Source organism: Bemisia tabaci, chromosome 7 (assembly GCF_918797505.1).
Source record: "Bemisia tabaci chromosome 7, PGI_BMITA_v3".
Taxonomy (NCBI): Eukaryota; Metazoa; Arthropoda; class Insecta; order Hemiptera; family Aleyrodidae; genus Bemisia; species Bemisia tabaci.
Window position 1 is genome coordinate 17349207 of NC_092799.1, and position 14065 is coordinate 17363271.

The following is a 14065-nucleotide window of genomic DNA, read 5'->3' on the forward strand; positions in this document are numbered from 1 at the left end:
GTGTTCCGGAATTTTTCCGAGAGCTTTTGAAAAATCGGAATTTTGCTCGCAAATTTGGGATATTGGAACTAATTCTAGGAACCTTGGGAGTCAGTGCTGCCATATTTTACTGGAATTAATTCCGAATTTCGGAAGTTTTCATATGATCAGAACTTTTCCCAGGATTTTTACCTGTTTTCGGAGTTTTCCGGGATTTCGTGGTTTTTCGTCAGTTTGACCAATTATTTGATCAAATTTGATGATTTTTTGATCAAATCAGACAATCTTCACGGCTAAATTCGGGTGTGTTCCAGAATTTTTCCGAGAGCTTTTGAAAAATCGGAATTTTGCTCGCAAATTTGGGAAATTGGAACTAACTCTGGGAACCTCGGAATCTTCGGTAAAATAAAATGGCAGCACCGGCGAGTGTTGCATCGCAGCCGCACGCTCTACAACACGGCTCACTCAAACGCGATTAGCGTCAAGAGCAACTTCCAGCTTCCAGCTTTGTGCGAGATGCCGAGATGCAGACGTCATTGGACGGAGGAAAATAAAAGGGAAGATCGCGCATGTTCGCGGTATGTCCATAAACTTTAAGCTTGCACGCAATGCAACGCATTAAGTTTCTGACTACTGTAAATTGTGTCCTCCTCTTCATGTTGTTTGGTAACTTTCTTTCGTCCTCTTTCGCTTTCGTAACGTCTAAAGATCCCCTCAAGAATCTTTTTTAAAGTTCTACAATTCACATATCAATGGAAGTTTTTGAGACCTCCTCCATAAACTTTCCTCTATCTAAAAGTAGAGTACACTGAAAAAAAGTTACGGGGTACATAGACATATCGTCCGCGTTCCGGGCTCAGAGGCCTAAAGTTTCGGGTGCTGGAGCTGTAGCTTTGATTGCTACGAGTGCTGCGCCCGAAACTTTCTGGCTTATGCGTAGAGCACTTATGTGCTTGGGAAAACTAATGGTAACATACGTTGTTTCTAAACTGAGCCAAAAACTTCAGTTCCTAATTGCAAAATGTATCCCAGTTAGCTTTTAATGAGCCTCTCACCTCGATAAACTTATCTGTATACAGTTACAAATGGATTGCATTTTGCAAAAAGGAACCAGAAGAATTGCAATGATTCTAAGATTGTGCATTTTCATCCTTTGCAATGAAATTACTGAAACCATGAAAAAATATGAAATTTACAGGGTAATTTTTGTCTTAAATTTACAGTTTTTAGCGAGTAAAATAGAGACTGTTATTGGATAATCAGGTTCTTCTTCCAAGACCAAAGAAGTTGCTCGATCTTAGCAACATTGCAATGCTCATGGTTCCTTTCTGCAAAATGCAATCCAAATGTAAGACAGGTAAATATAAAAACATAAAAATTTGGTGGTTGAAAAATAACCGAAAAGGCGTTTGTCTCACGAGAAATGTGAGGTAATGGTGATTCGAAAGGTTACGCCCCGCACCAAAGTTGGGTACAAAGACGGTGCAGTGGTAACTGCAATTTCCTGATATGATATCTCTCCACAAGCCCTCACTTTCTTGCGTCACGGAACATAAATCGAAAGTTAATTCCTCAGAGGAGTAGAATAATTACAGTAAATCATGCGAGGCATTTTTGCATTGCTCGGTGTTCGATTCATTCTGTCCCGCGGGAGGATGCGCAGTGCAACTCAATTAACGCGAGCTGCGATCGCGAAATAATTTATGAATTCTCTACGTTCTCGAATTAATATTCGTTTCATTGTACATTCTTCACTCATGGTATTTGCATGGATGAAAGTTTGATAAAGTTCTCTTCCGAAGGTCTATAATTAATTGAGAAGCGAAGGATTGATAATATTTCTAACTCGTTGGGCTATTGGCAATCGTCCTATAGTCTGCTCAAGATAGGAGGAACCGTGGAAAATCTAAATTACTTTAATTGCACCATGTTAAAAGAAATATACAAAATACCCTATGAGTGTCTGACTTTGCTGATCGAGGCTCATTTGCAAAGGAAAAGGACTACTAATTTTTAAAACCTTGATGATAAACATAAGTTTTTGCAAATTTTGCAAACATCATTTTCGCAATTCAAAGACAAACATCAACTGAGTAGTAAACATCATTTTCCAATGATACCTGAAGAGCTCTTCAACTCATTGATAGTGTGTGCGAGTGTGCCGTGTTAGAGGAACAAGCCGTATGGACATGCGGGCAATGCCAAATTTTATCTCCGATGAAGAATGAGTTTCTAAAAGAAAATGTTTAAATGTTTTTCTTTACAATTTTTTATAGAATTTCACTAAAAAGTTGATGTATTGTATCTGAAAATTTCAAGGAAATGTAAACCTAACTTTTCTCAAAAATAAATATTTTATCGGAGGAAATTTGGCAACTTTTGGGTGTTCTTACGACGTCTTTCTTAAGCACGGTAGAATTGGTGGAAGAAAGTGTTCTCGAGGGCGAGGGCATTATGTACGCGGAAAGTGAGAGAACAAGAAACAATCCTACCAATGATCAGAGAATAGAATAAGGAGCGTTTGGACATGTGTCAAGAGAGAACTGCATGAACTGTGAGAAAACATGAAGTATGGTCTACCTCGCTATTGAAACCGTAGCCGTTAGTTTACGGATTGTTCCTCGTATCTTCATTAGCAGACCCCTCACCATTTTATAGTCTCAACAGAAAAATATAGCCGTGCTACCAGGCAGTTTCAAACTGAAGAAAGTTACTTGATTTGGGCAGAGATATTTTTGAATTTGCCGCCGGAAAGAAATTCTCTTGCATCGAGAGTAAAAATGTTTGTTTGTTTGTTTTATACATGTATTCATAGCTGCTTTAACAGGGTATCTACTAAAACAGGCTGATCAAAATTAAGTGCTTTTACAGTACTTTTTCAGGGCCTTATCAAGAAATTTAGTACCTCCTCCAACAGAAAAATTCCGTACTCTTTCAGTGCCTCCATTTAACGAAATTCGAAAAATTTCAAAAATTTGAAATTGCGACAAAAATGTCAAAAAATTAAAAAAATTCCGGACCCTTTTGCGGAATTTTCGCACTTTTTCAGTACTTCTGGACAGCCCTTAAAAAATCAGTCTACTTCCGGACTTTCCGAAAATTCCGGACTTGTAGACACCCTGTTTAACAAAGCTGGGCCATTTACACCTAGAGCCCTATGCAAAGAATGAAATACTGTTGTATCTCTTTGTAGCGTTACCAAAAATAACGTTTTCCTGCAAAAAAAAAACCCTTACTTTTCAAGTCTCGGACACTCGTTCTCTGTACAATGTTCCTTGCAATTATTCAAAAATCCGCATCGTCACGGTTAAAAACCTGGATCAGAATTGAGTCCATTTCTGATAAACGGACGTATAAGACCAAAAACTCGTGATCCCTAGCGTCGTGAGTAATCAACGAAAGTCAGGACTCATGAGTTTTAGGACTTACGCCCGCCTAACAGAGCCCGATTCAATTGAGGTACGTGAAAATGACGAGTTGATCTAGAAAAATACGCTAATAGCCGAAAAAATCATGGACCATCAGCCCACAAGAGGGTTAAAACGGTACATACCTGGAAAACCAAGTACCCACTATCATACATCCAAAACGACGAGGCATGATCTCCAACCTCCTTGGACGGACTCTTCGATTGAGTTTGTTGATTCTGGAGGAGACCTCTTTTGACTAGGGTGATGGCCAAGTTTCTTTGGAGGATCCACGAGCATCTTGATCCAACTCGGGGTGCCCTACCACCACCCCCTCCACTCCTAATGCTCATGGTTCACATTGATCCTGCACAGAAGAAAAACATCGAGAAATTAGTGAGATCATACGATGAAATCATAACTGATGAAAAAGCGGGAGAGTGAAGATGTAGGATACATGACATTTTTTGTGGTGTGTGTTTTAAGTTTTGAATAAAACTTGACACACGACGATGGCTATTTTGAGTTTAGCGTGGAGTTAAGAAAAATTTTTCTGGTGACTCATTTGTATCAAATGATGTATTTTGCGCTGTATAATTTTTGAAGATCTCAGCTAAAAAAACTCGCACGATGCTTAAGAGGATTGTAAAGTTAGGAATATATTTCAGACTTTTCTGATGTTTCAATCATGATTTTCAGGCAATTCGGCATAAAAAATAACTTTACGCTCTAGAAAGAGTTTGCACAGTTGGTGGATAGTGCTGAAAAATTATCACTTTCTCCATCGCATTTAAACCCATGTAAAATATCCACATTTTTTGCACAATCTGGCAAATTTGATTCGTAATAAAATCTGTAAAAATACTTAGACTTGCCGAGAATATTTTCCCCTCTAATATTGCGAGTACAGTTTACAACACTGATTTTTATACATTTAAACATATGTAAAACAATCGATTTTCGCTGAAACAGGTTGCGTCAACTAGAATCGATACTAGTCATAAAAAATGGAGATAAAACAGTGTTGCTAGTTGTTTGTGGATAAAGAAAACTGAAAACCTCAGTAATAACAAACCGTCAACCACGAAATGAATTAGATTATCAGTGAAAAAGTAGCGCACGAGATTCAAAAATTAGGTTAAAAATAGTGTCACACGCCACATGGCCTAGAACCTCACACACTCGCAGAATGGTAGCGAAGGAGGGGGGTGAGAAGTGTCGAAAATATAACTCAATAAAATTGAAAACGGATGTGGCACAACGCAAGTATAATGCAGAATTCGTAATTAGCTTTTAATTTTGTGTTTTAAAAGTCATTTTTCATCTCTGAGCCACGTGCGACGAGGAACAGTTATAATCGTTCGGAGACTTAAACGCAAGGATAGCAATGCGTCAGACTCATGACATACTCCCCAACCTCACTAAGCTTCGTCCGGTGATGATTCAACAAATCGAGTGAGGTTGTTCGAGTTCATATTTTTTGGCTTGTCAGCAAAATTTTGATCCATCCGTATGGTAATGCCCTCAATGGGCCGCTTCCTGGGTCATTTTGAAAATTTATCAGAAAGCGTGCTCATATCTAAAGGTTACTACGGTATAGCCGCAAAAAACACAGAAGTTAGGTAAATCTCTAGAGCGAATTATGACATAAAATGAACAGTTACATACTTTTTACGAGAGAATTCACAATTTCATCTCCTGAATTTCAAGATATGAGTCATAGTTTAATTTAAAGAGAACGGTCTGGCAGGTGACGTGCCAATAGCCGCCGATGGAAATATGCCCTGTAGATAGCGAGGATGAACTATGATAAAAAATGATATTTGAAGAGTCAGAGAGCTCATATCGTCACCTTTCGGCCAAATTATCACAAGCACCATTTTGGCATTTGTGCTTAGGTACTATTTTGCCAGACCTCTCAAATTTTTCCATCTTTTATGAAAAAATAATGAACAGAATCACTTGAAAATACTGCCCAATACTTCTTTTGATATTAAGATTAATCCCTGTAAGTTTCATGAAAGTATGTGCAGATGTTCTGGAGAAAATATTAAAAATGTTCTCAAAATATTGTTATAATAAAGTTCAAGCCATTAAGTTGACTTATATCCCTTCGAAGGAATGAAATAGGAGCGGAAATTTTAGAGCATTGCAATTGGATACGTATTTTCGCACCTCGGCCAGCGATGCCCATTATTTGGAACGCATTTTGCAATCAGGAACGACTAGATCGAGCTCATAGTAGAAACAACATAAATGTAATAGGTTTCCTTAGGCAAATAAGTTTTTGCAAATATCAGATGAGCGAGAACTCGTAGCCCCTCCTCGCAAAACGTAGCCTTTTTTTGTGCGAATCCGAGAGAGCAAAGTAAAAGCAACAAAATTGGGAGGACCCAATAAATCGCTCCGGCGACCACTACCCACTGTCCCCAAAATTTCTCCCAATAAACCTGACAAGAGCAAACACAGAAACACCATCTCATTTTCACGGTGGTTCGTGTGGGCGTACGCGCGCGCGCAGTCCCGACTTGGGGCTGCCGCGTCACGTCGTTATTTCGTCGTTCCGCCGTGCGAAAGGCCATAACCGCCTTTCGAGATGAACCCTGGTTTCCGCATCATCCCATACTCTCTGGGGCTCACTTGGGAATGGAGTTACACGGAGCCACAATTTGGCACGGAGAGGTTGGTCGTGACGGGGGGCGGAGAGGGGCGGAGGGGGGCGGAGGGGGGCGGAGAGGGGGCGGAGAGGGGGCGGAGAGGGGGCGGAGGGGGGTGGAGGGGGCGGAGGGGGTTGGAGGGGGCGGGAAGAGCAAAAAGTTTGATTACTCGACGGTGATAATGATTGATAATTAACACTCCTCAAGTTCGGCCCGGGAACTAAGAAGCATGGCAAACAAAGATAACTTCAACCATTTCGGGTTGGGCCTCGCTCGATACTGCCGTGCCGAGGAAAAACGCCGTATGGACCTTCAAGCGTTGCCAAATTTCCTTTCGGTAAATCACGAATTTTCGGGAAAATCTGTAAATATTTTCCCTCCAATTTTTCAGATAATGTTATTCGCAATTTCACCGAAAGTTCCTGAAAATTTCGTAAAAAAATATGCATAGCTTTCCTAAAAATTAAAATTTTATCGGAGGAAATTTGGCAACTCCCGAATGTTCATACGGCGTTCTTCCTCAGCACGGCGGTATACCGAGGATGATCTCCTAGTGCCTCGATTGGGGGTACGTAAGAACCGTGCGAACTTGCCAGAGATCCAACACTTGACTTGAAGACAATCGGACGACTTTAACCAGAATCAGCATAATTGCATTTCACGTTGCATAACTTCCTCTGATTAAATAACATTACGCCTTGAAACTGCATGTGAATTTTCTCTTCTTATGAAATTTTAAGCTGGATTTACATGTTTTTTTTTTTTATTTTTTTAAACGAAATATGAGAGGCTAAGCCACTATAAATGCAGCTAGGCTGATTCTGAACTTCGTCTAATAACGAAGTACGTTAAGCAGAAAGAAACCAAACCATATTTTATTAAAATGATTTTTTTCAGTGATGAATACGAAATTTTTGCCAGCATATAGTTTGAATAGAATTCAGCAGGAAGGAAGTTTCCTGTTTATTGGAGTTCCTACAAGAGGAGACGCATTTGTGTATAAGTTCATGTACGCAATACATTTTTGCTAAACTGTTAAACTCGGTTTATTCCAAGAACATGTTCAAGTTTTTACCAGACCATGCTGAAATGGAGTAGCACGAGCACTGGCCTCCATGATTTTTAGCGCTGAATCCATTTATGGCCTTAAAAATATCAATTACTCAGGTTCACGCGAGATTTTGGGAGGTATTGGATCTTGCAGGGCATATTACTTAGAAAGCCCCCACCCCCTACCCCTTACCTTGAAATATTGACATTTTTAAATTCATGGATGGATAGCGCTAAAATTATGTGTTCGAGACATATTTCAAGACTTTTGGTCGGTAATCGTTGACAAAAGTTGGAAAAATCGATGATTTTCCCAAAATTATGGGAAAGTCTCTCCAGGGGGACCTTTTGGAAGAAAACATTACAGAAAGAAAATGTCCGACCTTTACTTATATAACACGCTTCTACACTGCCGTGCTAAGGAAAAACGTCGTATGAACATTCGAGAGTTGCCAAATTTCCTTAAATAAAATGTTTATTTTTGAGGGAAAATATGACTCTTTTTCCTTTAAATTTTCAGGGACTTTAGGTGATATCGCAAGCAAAATTACCTGCAAAATTGGAATGAAAATATTCATAAGTTAACCAGGAAATCCGTGTTTTATCAAAGGAAATTTGGCAACACCTGAAGGTTTATACGGCGTTTTTCCTTAGCACGGCAGTACAGTATTGCTATTTTAACCTGGGACACCCTGTACTGTCTCTAACAGCCGCCATTTTTCGCCCTAAGCAACCTCTTTGAAGCATCCGTACTCGCTTCGCTAAGGCACTCTAGGCATTGCCGTATCAGTCGAAGAGGTTAATTAACTTGTCAGTAGTTTCACACCGCGGATCGGGACAAATGGACATATTTCTACCGAACGGAACAATGTGCACTCAGACATGAGCCCTGAGACCCCTAAGAATACATGCATAACAGGGCTTACGTCATAACTCACAAAGTTCCGTTTGGCAGATATACGTCCACATGTCCCTCGGTTGTAGGAGTTCCTCGTGGATGCAGGCGATAGACTTCTATAAAATAATATATGCAGTGAGAGTGAGAGATGAGGCAAGACGCATTTTAGCACCTCCTCCGTAACCACGTGTCAAAAAAGTTCGGGAAGAGGACTCCGGCCCGGAACTCGGCTGTCCGTCCGTGTACACCGGCCTCGTATCTAACATCATACTTATTGTGAACTCCTCATCCCGTTCTCGGCGTATGTAAAAGAAACAAGCTCGTAGTTTCGTGTTCTTGCCTTTTCTTCCGCCACGTCATGTCTCACATAGACGCACCGCGGCAGTTAATCATTATTTCACTTTTAGCCATGTCGCCCGCGATATTGCCACATCCATCCCGAGTATCTTCGTTTGCGAATTAACGTCATGCCGTCGTTTCCTCCGCGAAAGCACGTAAATCCATTACAACATTGCCAAATTTCCCCTGCACTGGAAAAAAAACACATTGGATCTAGAGGACAGACTCTTGAAAACAGTGACAAGAAAAAGGACTCTTGATTCAATCAGATTTGAGCTTAAATCAAAAGGAAATCCGCTTAATTTAAGAGGCTGGGTTCTTGATTTAATCTTAAATCCAATTGAATCAAGAGTATTTTTTCTTGTCGATGTTTTTAAGAGTCTGGACTCTGGATCCAATGTGTTTTTTTTCTAGTGTGGCAAATTTATTGATTAATATTGTTGTAAGAAATTAACCAGCAGTATTAACTCGGAGAATCTTGGGCATTCCTAACTGGAGGCTTCACGAATTTTTCCTCAGATTTCAGACAAAAATTGGAAAAAAATTTGGATAAAAATTGGACTGGTACATTTTATCGAAATATTTTATTTGTTTGAGTCAAGTTGGCAACCTTGGAATGGAGTTACGTTCCTTCGTCCAGGAGACGAAGATAATTTGCAAATGGATCAGTTGCGTTGGTCACAAAATGTGTTTTCTTAATGTCAGATCATTAGTGAGCAAAAAATAATGAGACGTCTGATATTAACAGAGAGATAGCCCTTAAAAAACACGTCGTATGACGTCATATACCATGATTTCTTCCACTTTTGTTTCATAAATTAGTGATATACACATTAGTACTGGTTACTTGACGTAAAATATGGTTGAAACCAATATAGAGGAAACCATGGTATATGGATTATCGCAGGGAATGACGTCATGCACCGTTTTTTCAAGGTCCCTCTTATTTTTTATTTTTTTCTGCTATCTTGAGGACATTTTGAATACACTTTCTTGCAATAGGTTGTAAATCCACTGGAATTTTCAAAATTTCCAAGGCAGTTCATATTTATACGGACGAACTGTCAAACAAGTCTCCATTAAAAAATATTTGACTTTACTTGGTTTTGACAGGAAAATTCACCATCCTTCCTCTCGGAAATGTGCTCAACTATCTGACCATTGGACCTATCTGACCTATCTGATACTTGTCAATTTTAAAACTTCAATACACATTTGGAATGCGTACTCTTATGAAAAAAATCTAGGAAAGCGCAAGGAAGCGCTATGAGAGCGGCGTGTTAGTAGGATGAAAAAATATTTTATAAACCATCGTTCCCCGGAAGAAGGAATGTAAATCCATTCCAAAATTACAATATTGTCTCAAACAATTCGATTTTTTTCAAGCTCGTACCTGTAAAATTTTTATTCAAAAATTTTTCTGATTTTAGCATGAGATCAGGTGAGAAATCAGTGAAATTGTCAGTAAGAGATGCCGAAATTTCTACAGTTAAAATGGTTGATTTGGCAACATTGAAATGAAGTTACGTTCTTTCTTAGGAGAAACGACGAAATATGAACCCTATCTAGAGGTTCACTTGCTAAAAACATTGTCGCTTCTTCCCATGTAATTCAAGGGGCTCACGCGAGTATTGCCGTGCTAATGAAGAACACCGTATGAACATTTGAGAGTTGCCAAATTTCCTTCGATAAAATGCCTATTTTTGAGGCGAGTTATGAATATTTTCCCTTGAAATTTTCAGGAACTTTAGGTAAAATTGCGATCAAAATTATCTGAAAAATTAGAAAGAAAATATTCATACATGTACCAGGAAATTTGTGTTTTATGAAAGGAAATTTGGCAACGCCTTAAGGTTCATACGGCGTTCTTCCTTACCACGGCGGATAGGAAAACCTCGCAGCAACGAATCTCGTGCCGTAGTTTGGCAAATACGGTTAAGGCCTCGATATCTTCATTCAGTCGCCGGGCCGTGAGGGGAATCGGTAAAAAAATTCAAACGTCACTCATTTTAATTACGCTCATTGTCGCGCGGGGGACAAAAAGCGGCCTGCGGGAGAGTTGGGGCACGGGCCTTCTCGAAAGCTGAACCCCGAACGAGCTTCTGATACTATTCTCCTTCCTCCTCTGCTCCTCATTTCTTCATTTTCCTTCTTCATCTTCGTCTTAATCTTCTTCCGCTGTCAATTTTTTTTGAACATGCTTCTTCATGATCTTATTTGATGATACTGCCAGTGGCGTGGCGTGCTTCGCGATATCTCGATTAATCTGTCATTTAAATCAATGGACAAGGATCGATATACAGGGTGTCCGTGAAGAACACGTTAATGATCGATTCTTAACCATAGCTTCAAATGAGGAAATGTCGATAATCGGTAATTCATGCCTCGTCGCACTGGATTGCCGTACTCTCGCACGGAGCAGTGATGCTGTAATTATCAAAGTTGAGCCCAAAAGTTGACCGATTTTATTTAAATGTACTGGTTGAGTCAGGTAGGGCAGCAAAATTCCTCTTATATAAAAAAAAAAAAAATTAAAAAAAGGAGAATGGGAAGGCGCGAAAATTGACGTCGAATCAGACAAAGTAACTCAACTTCATACTGGCTTGCCGAACATGGCCTTTTAAAGGTCCCTCTTGTATTATCAGAGGTGTAATTATTTGGTTTTCAATCCTTCGAACAATTTTTGAGGGATTTTTGGATGATGACCGATTTCACCAATTATACGAAGAACAGAGGGTTATTTCAATAAGACGCTCTGCTCCGCGACCCAACTGGGTCCATTTTCTCAAAACTCCATTTGTACACGTACTGCTTTGCCGTGATAAGAGTATGCGCCGTATAATTCTTTAAACGTTGCCAAATTTCCTTTCACGAGATAAAATTTCACAAGGATGTTCGTTCATAATTTCCTTCCAATATTTGAGAGAATTGTGCACGAAATTTGAGCTAAATTATCTGAATATTTCGAGGAAAAATATTCCTAATTTTTCTCAAAAATCGATATTTTATGAAGGGAAATCTGACAACGTACGGTTGTACATACGACGTTCTTCTTTAGCGCGTCAGCACTTTCTTCGGTAACACGGCAGGATACTCCCTTCGGTGGCACGCGTATGTACACCGATCCGATTTGAAACATCTCCGAACGTGACGCATGAAATTGCGTCATGCGCGTTTGCGGTCGGTCGCGGTTCATGCTCGATACGCATGCGCGTGCATGTATGCTGTCATCCTAGGGAAAAACGCCGTATGAGCATCCTAATGCTGCTGAATTTCTCCTGAAAAAATGTATCAATTTTAGAGAAAATCTTGTATTTTTCCCGTGAGATTTGCAGAATCTTTAGATTAAAGTGCAAAGGAAATTCTCTAAAAATTTGAGGGAAAATATTCGTCAAATCTCCTTCAGTATCGAATTTTACGAGAGGTAAATTTGCAACGCCTGAAGGCTCATACGTCGTTCTTCTTCAGCACGGCCGTAAGTCCAATCTGGTTCAACGGTGGAAATTGCGCAAGCGCTTCAGGCAGGACCCTCAGCGGATTTACACCTAGTTCTGTTCCACTAAATGTGTTCCTGTTATCCGCGATCAGACACATCGTAATTCTCAGCATGAGGAAGCTACTTCTAGGACTACTTTTGGTTGCCGCGAGCGCTCCCGTCTGAAGTGGGTAAAAAATTATGAAAATTGGTCCGGTAGATACCTAGATACCAGGTACCAGGTGCCGGTAGATACCAGGAGGTGCCAATTTCCTGATGGTCTCTGGGAGGATAGGGGGCAATGGTGATCGGGCGTCGCAGAGCGCGAGGCTGCGTTATAAAAGCGGCTTAATGTATGTTGATACCTAGATAAGAAAAATTTTGCAGTCGAAGAGCTCACAAGCAGAAAACTGATAAGAAGAGTTAAAAAAAGATGAGAAAAATCCGAAATGAATCAAGCAAGTACGGCAATGGTACCGTGCTAAGGAGAAATGCCGTATGAACATACGAAAGTTGCCCAATTTCCTCCAATAAAATGTTTATTTTTGGGGAGAGTTATGAACATTTTCCCTTGAAATTTTCAAATAATTTAGATCTAGTCGCGAATAAAATTCTCTTACAAATTCAAAGAAAAATGCTCCTAGAATTATCTGAACGTTCATATTTTATTAGAGGAAAATTGGCATCGCGTGAAGGCTCGCGCGGCAGTATTCTTTAGCACGGCAGAATTGATGAAGCAAGGAAAAGGAAAAACTATTATTAATATAACGTGCTTCACGCACTTCTGTCTTATTACGGTTATGATGTTAAATTAATGTAATTTAATTAGACTTAAATCTTTTTCCTTGAGGAGGAGTCAAATTGCTGGAAGATCAAAAACTAACCGGGTGGAAAGTTTCAATGTAGTGAAAATAGTTGAAAAGTAGGTATGAACAAAACTGTGACCAAACTTTTTGAAAAGTATGCGACGAATCCAAAGCAGCCACGCTGATCGGTTGGGTATCTCTTTTCGAAACCTTAAAATGATCACACACTATATTTGGCTTAGAATTCAGATACCAGGAAACATTTTTATCCAAATTTTGGTTGGGTAAGTCTTACTTTCCAGCGGACTTTTTCTTAAAGAATCTTAAATTCCGAGTCACAGCACACCGCACGTAGGACTTAGTGTCAGAAAACGAAAATAAAAAAAAAAAAAGTTAAAATAGTAATCCGCAAAAATTGAATAAACTTCACAAATTGACAACTCTGCCTACAGCATTCCAATTCCAATCTGAGAAGGTGACCCAACATTCCCTTAAGTGCACGACGGTTACAATTTTGTCCAGAGAGCCGACGTACAATTTTTATACTCATTATTCACAGCACTTTTGAGCCGATTTCAATTATCATATATCAGAGGATAAGAGGAGTCTCTTTGCATTTCAAATGTCCTGCCGCAAATGACTTGTTTATACAGAATTACTTGGTGTTCTCTCATTATTTCTCCTTCTCTTTGCTCTTCCTGATCTCAAATTGATGTAGTGACCATTTTTGGGATCCATTTGGGGCGGGTAAAGATGCTTTTATTGGCAGATTTTTTTTGTCTGGCGTTATATCCACTCTCATTTACGAGAGGACAGTGTTTTAAAGCCAATAAAATTGCCAAAAAGGGGGAAAACTTGCGAGTTTGAAATGCACTTCATTTTTCATTGGGGAACCATTATTTTTGGTTCATTTTCTTTATAAAAGTGCCTATTCGCATGGAAAAATTAATGGCATATAAGTGGTTCCTGAAATGACTCGAAAATAGTGGCTTCTTATAGCAACATGTATTTTCATTGATCCCCAGGAATTCTCGATGCGATGGCTAACGAACAATGCCGCCTACCTGCAAAATGACGATTTTGCAGAGCAAAGAGAATACTTCTTCATTTTTGTAACTTTATTTTTATTTTTTTTATTTTTTTATTTTTTGGAAAATTTTTCTCCCTACCCGTTCATTAGTTAGGTAGAAACAAAAATGGAGGAATACCGCGGAACGAATTGTAAATCGCTCGCATACGTTTAGATCAAACTATCACGGATCGTAAAATACGCTTCCCCTTGATTCATTAGTTAATAGAATAGAGAGCCCAAATATGGAATCCTAACACGCGTGCAGATCTCTTATCATTGGAACGAATCTCTATCTGAAGATACGAATAAAATTCAAGGCCTAAACCGTGGAGGAAATAGGATAATAACTTACGAGGAACTGAGAGAATCGATGAGCGTAATA

The 14065-nt window shown here is 39.4% G+C and overlaps 1 protein-coding gene across 1 annotated transcript in view; it reads right to left on the reverse strand.

Moving 5' to 3' along the window:
* The window catches only part of ko (Stork-head domain-containing protein knockout), a 217629-nt gene that overhangs the window by 31051 nt on the left and 172513 nt on the right, over window positions 1-14065 (reverse strand). The window contains exon 3 of the mRNA XM_019040261.2: window positions 3533-3753. Coding sequence (XP_018895806.2) covers window positions 3533-3739 — 207 coding nt within the window. The 5' untranslated portion in view covers window positions 3740-3753. The remainder of the gene's footprint in view (window positions 1-3532; window positions 3754-14065) is intronic.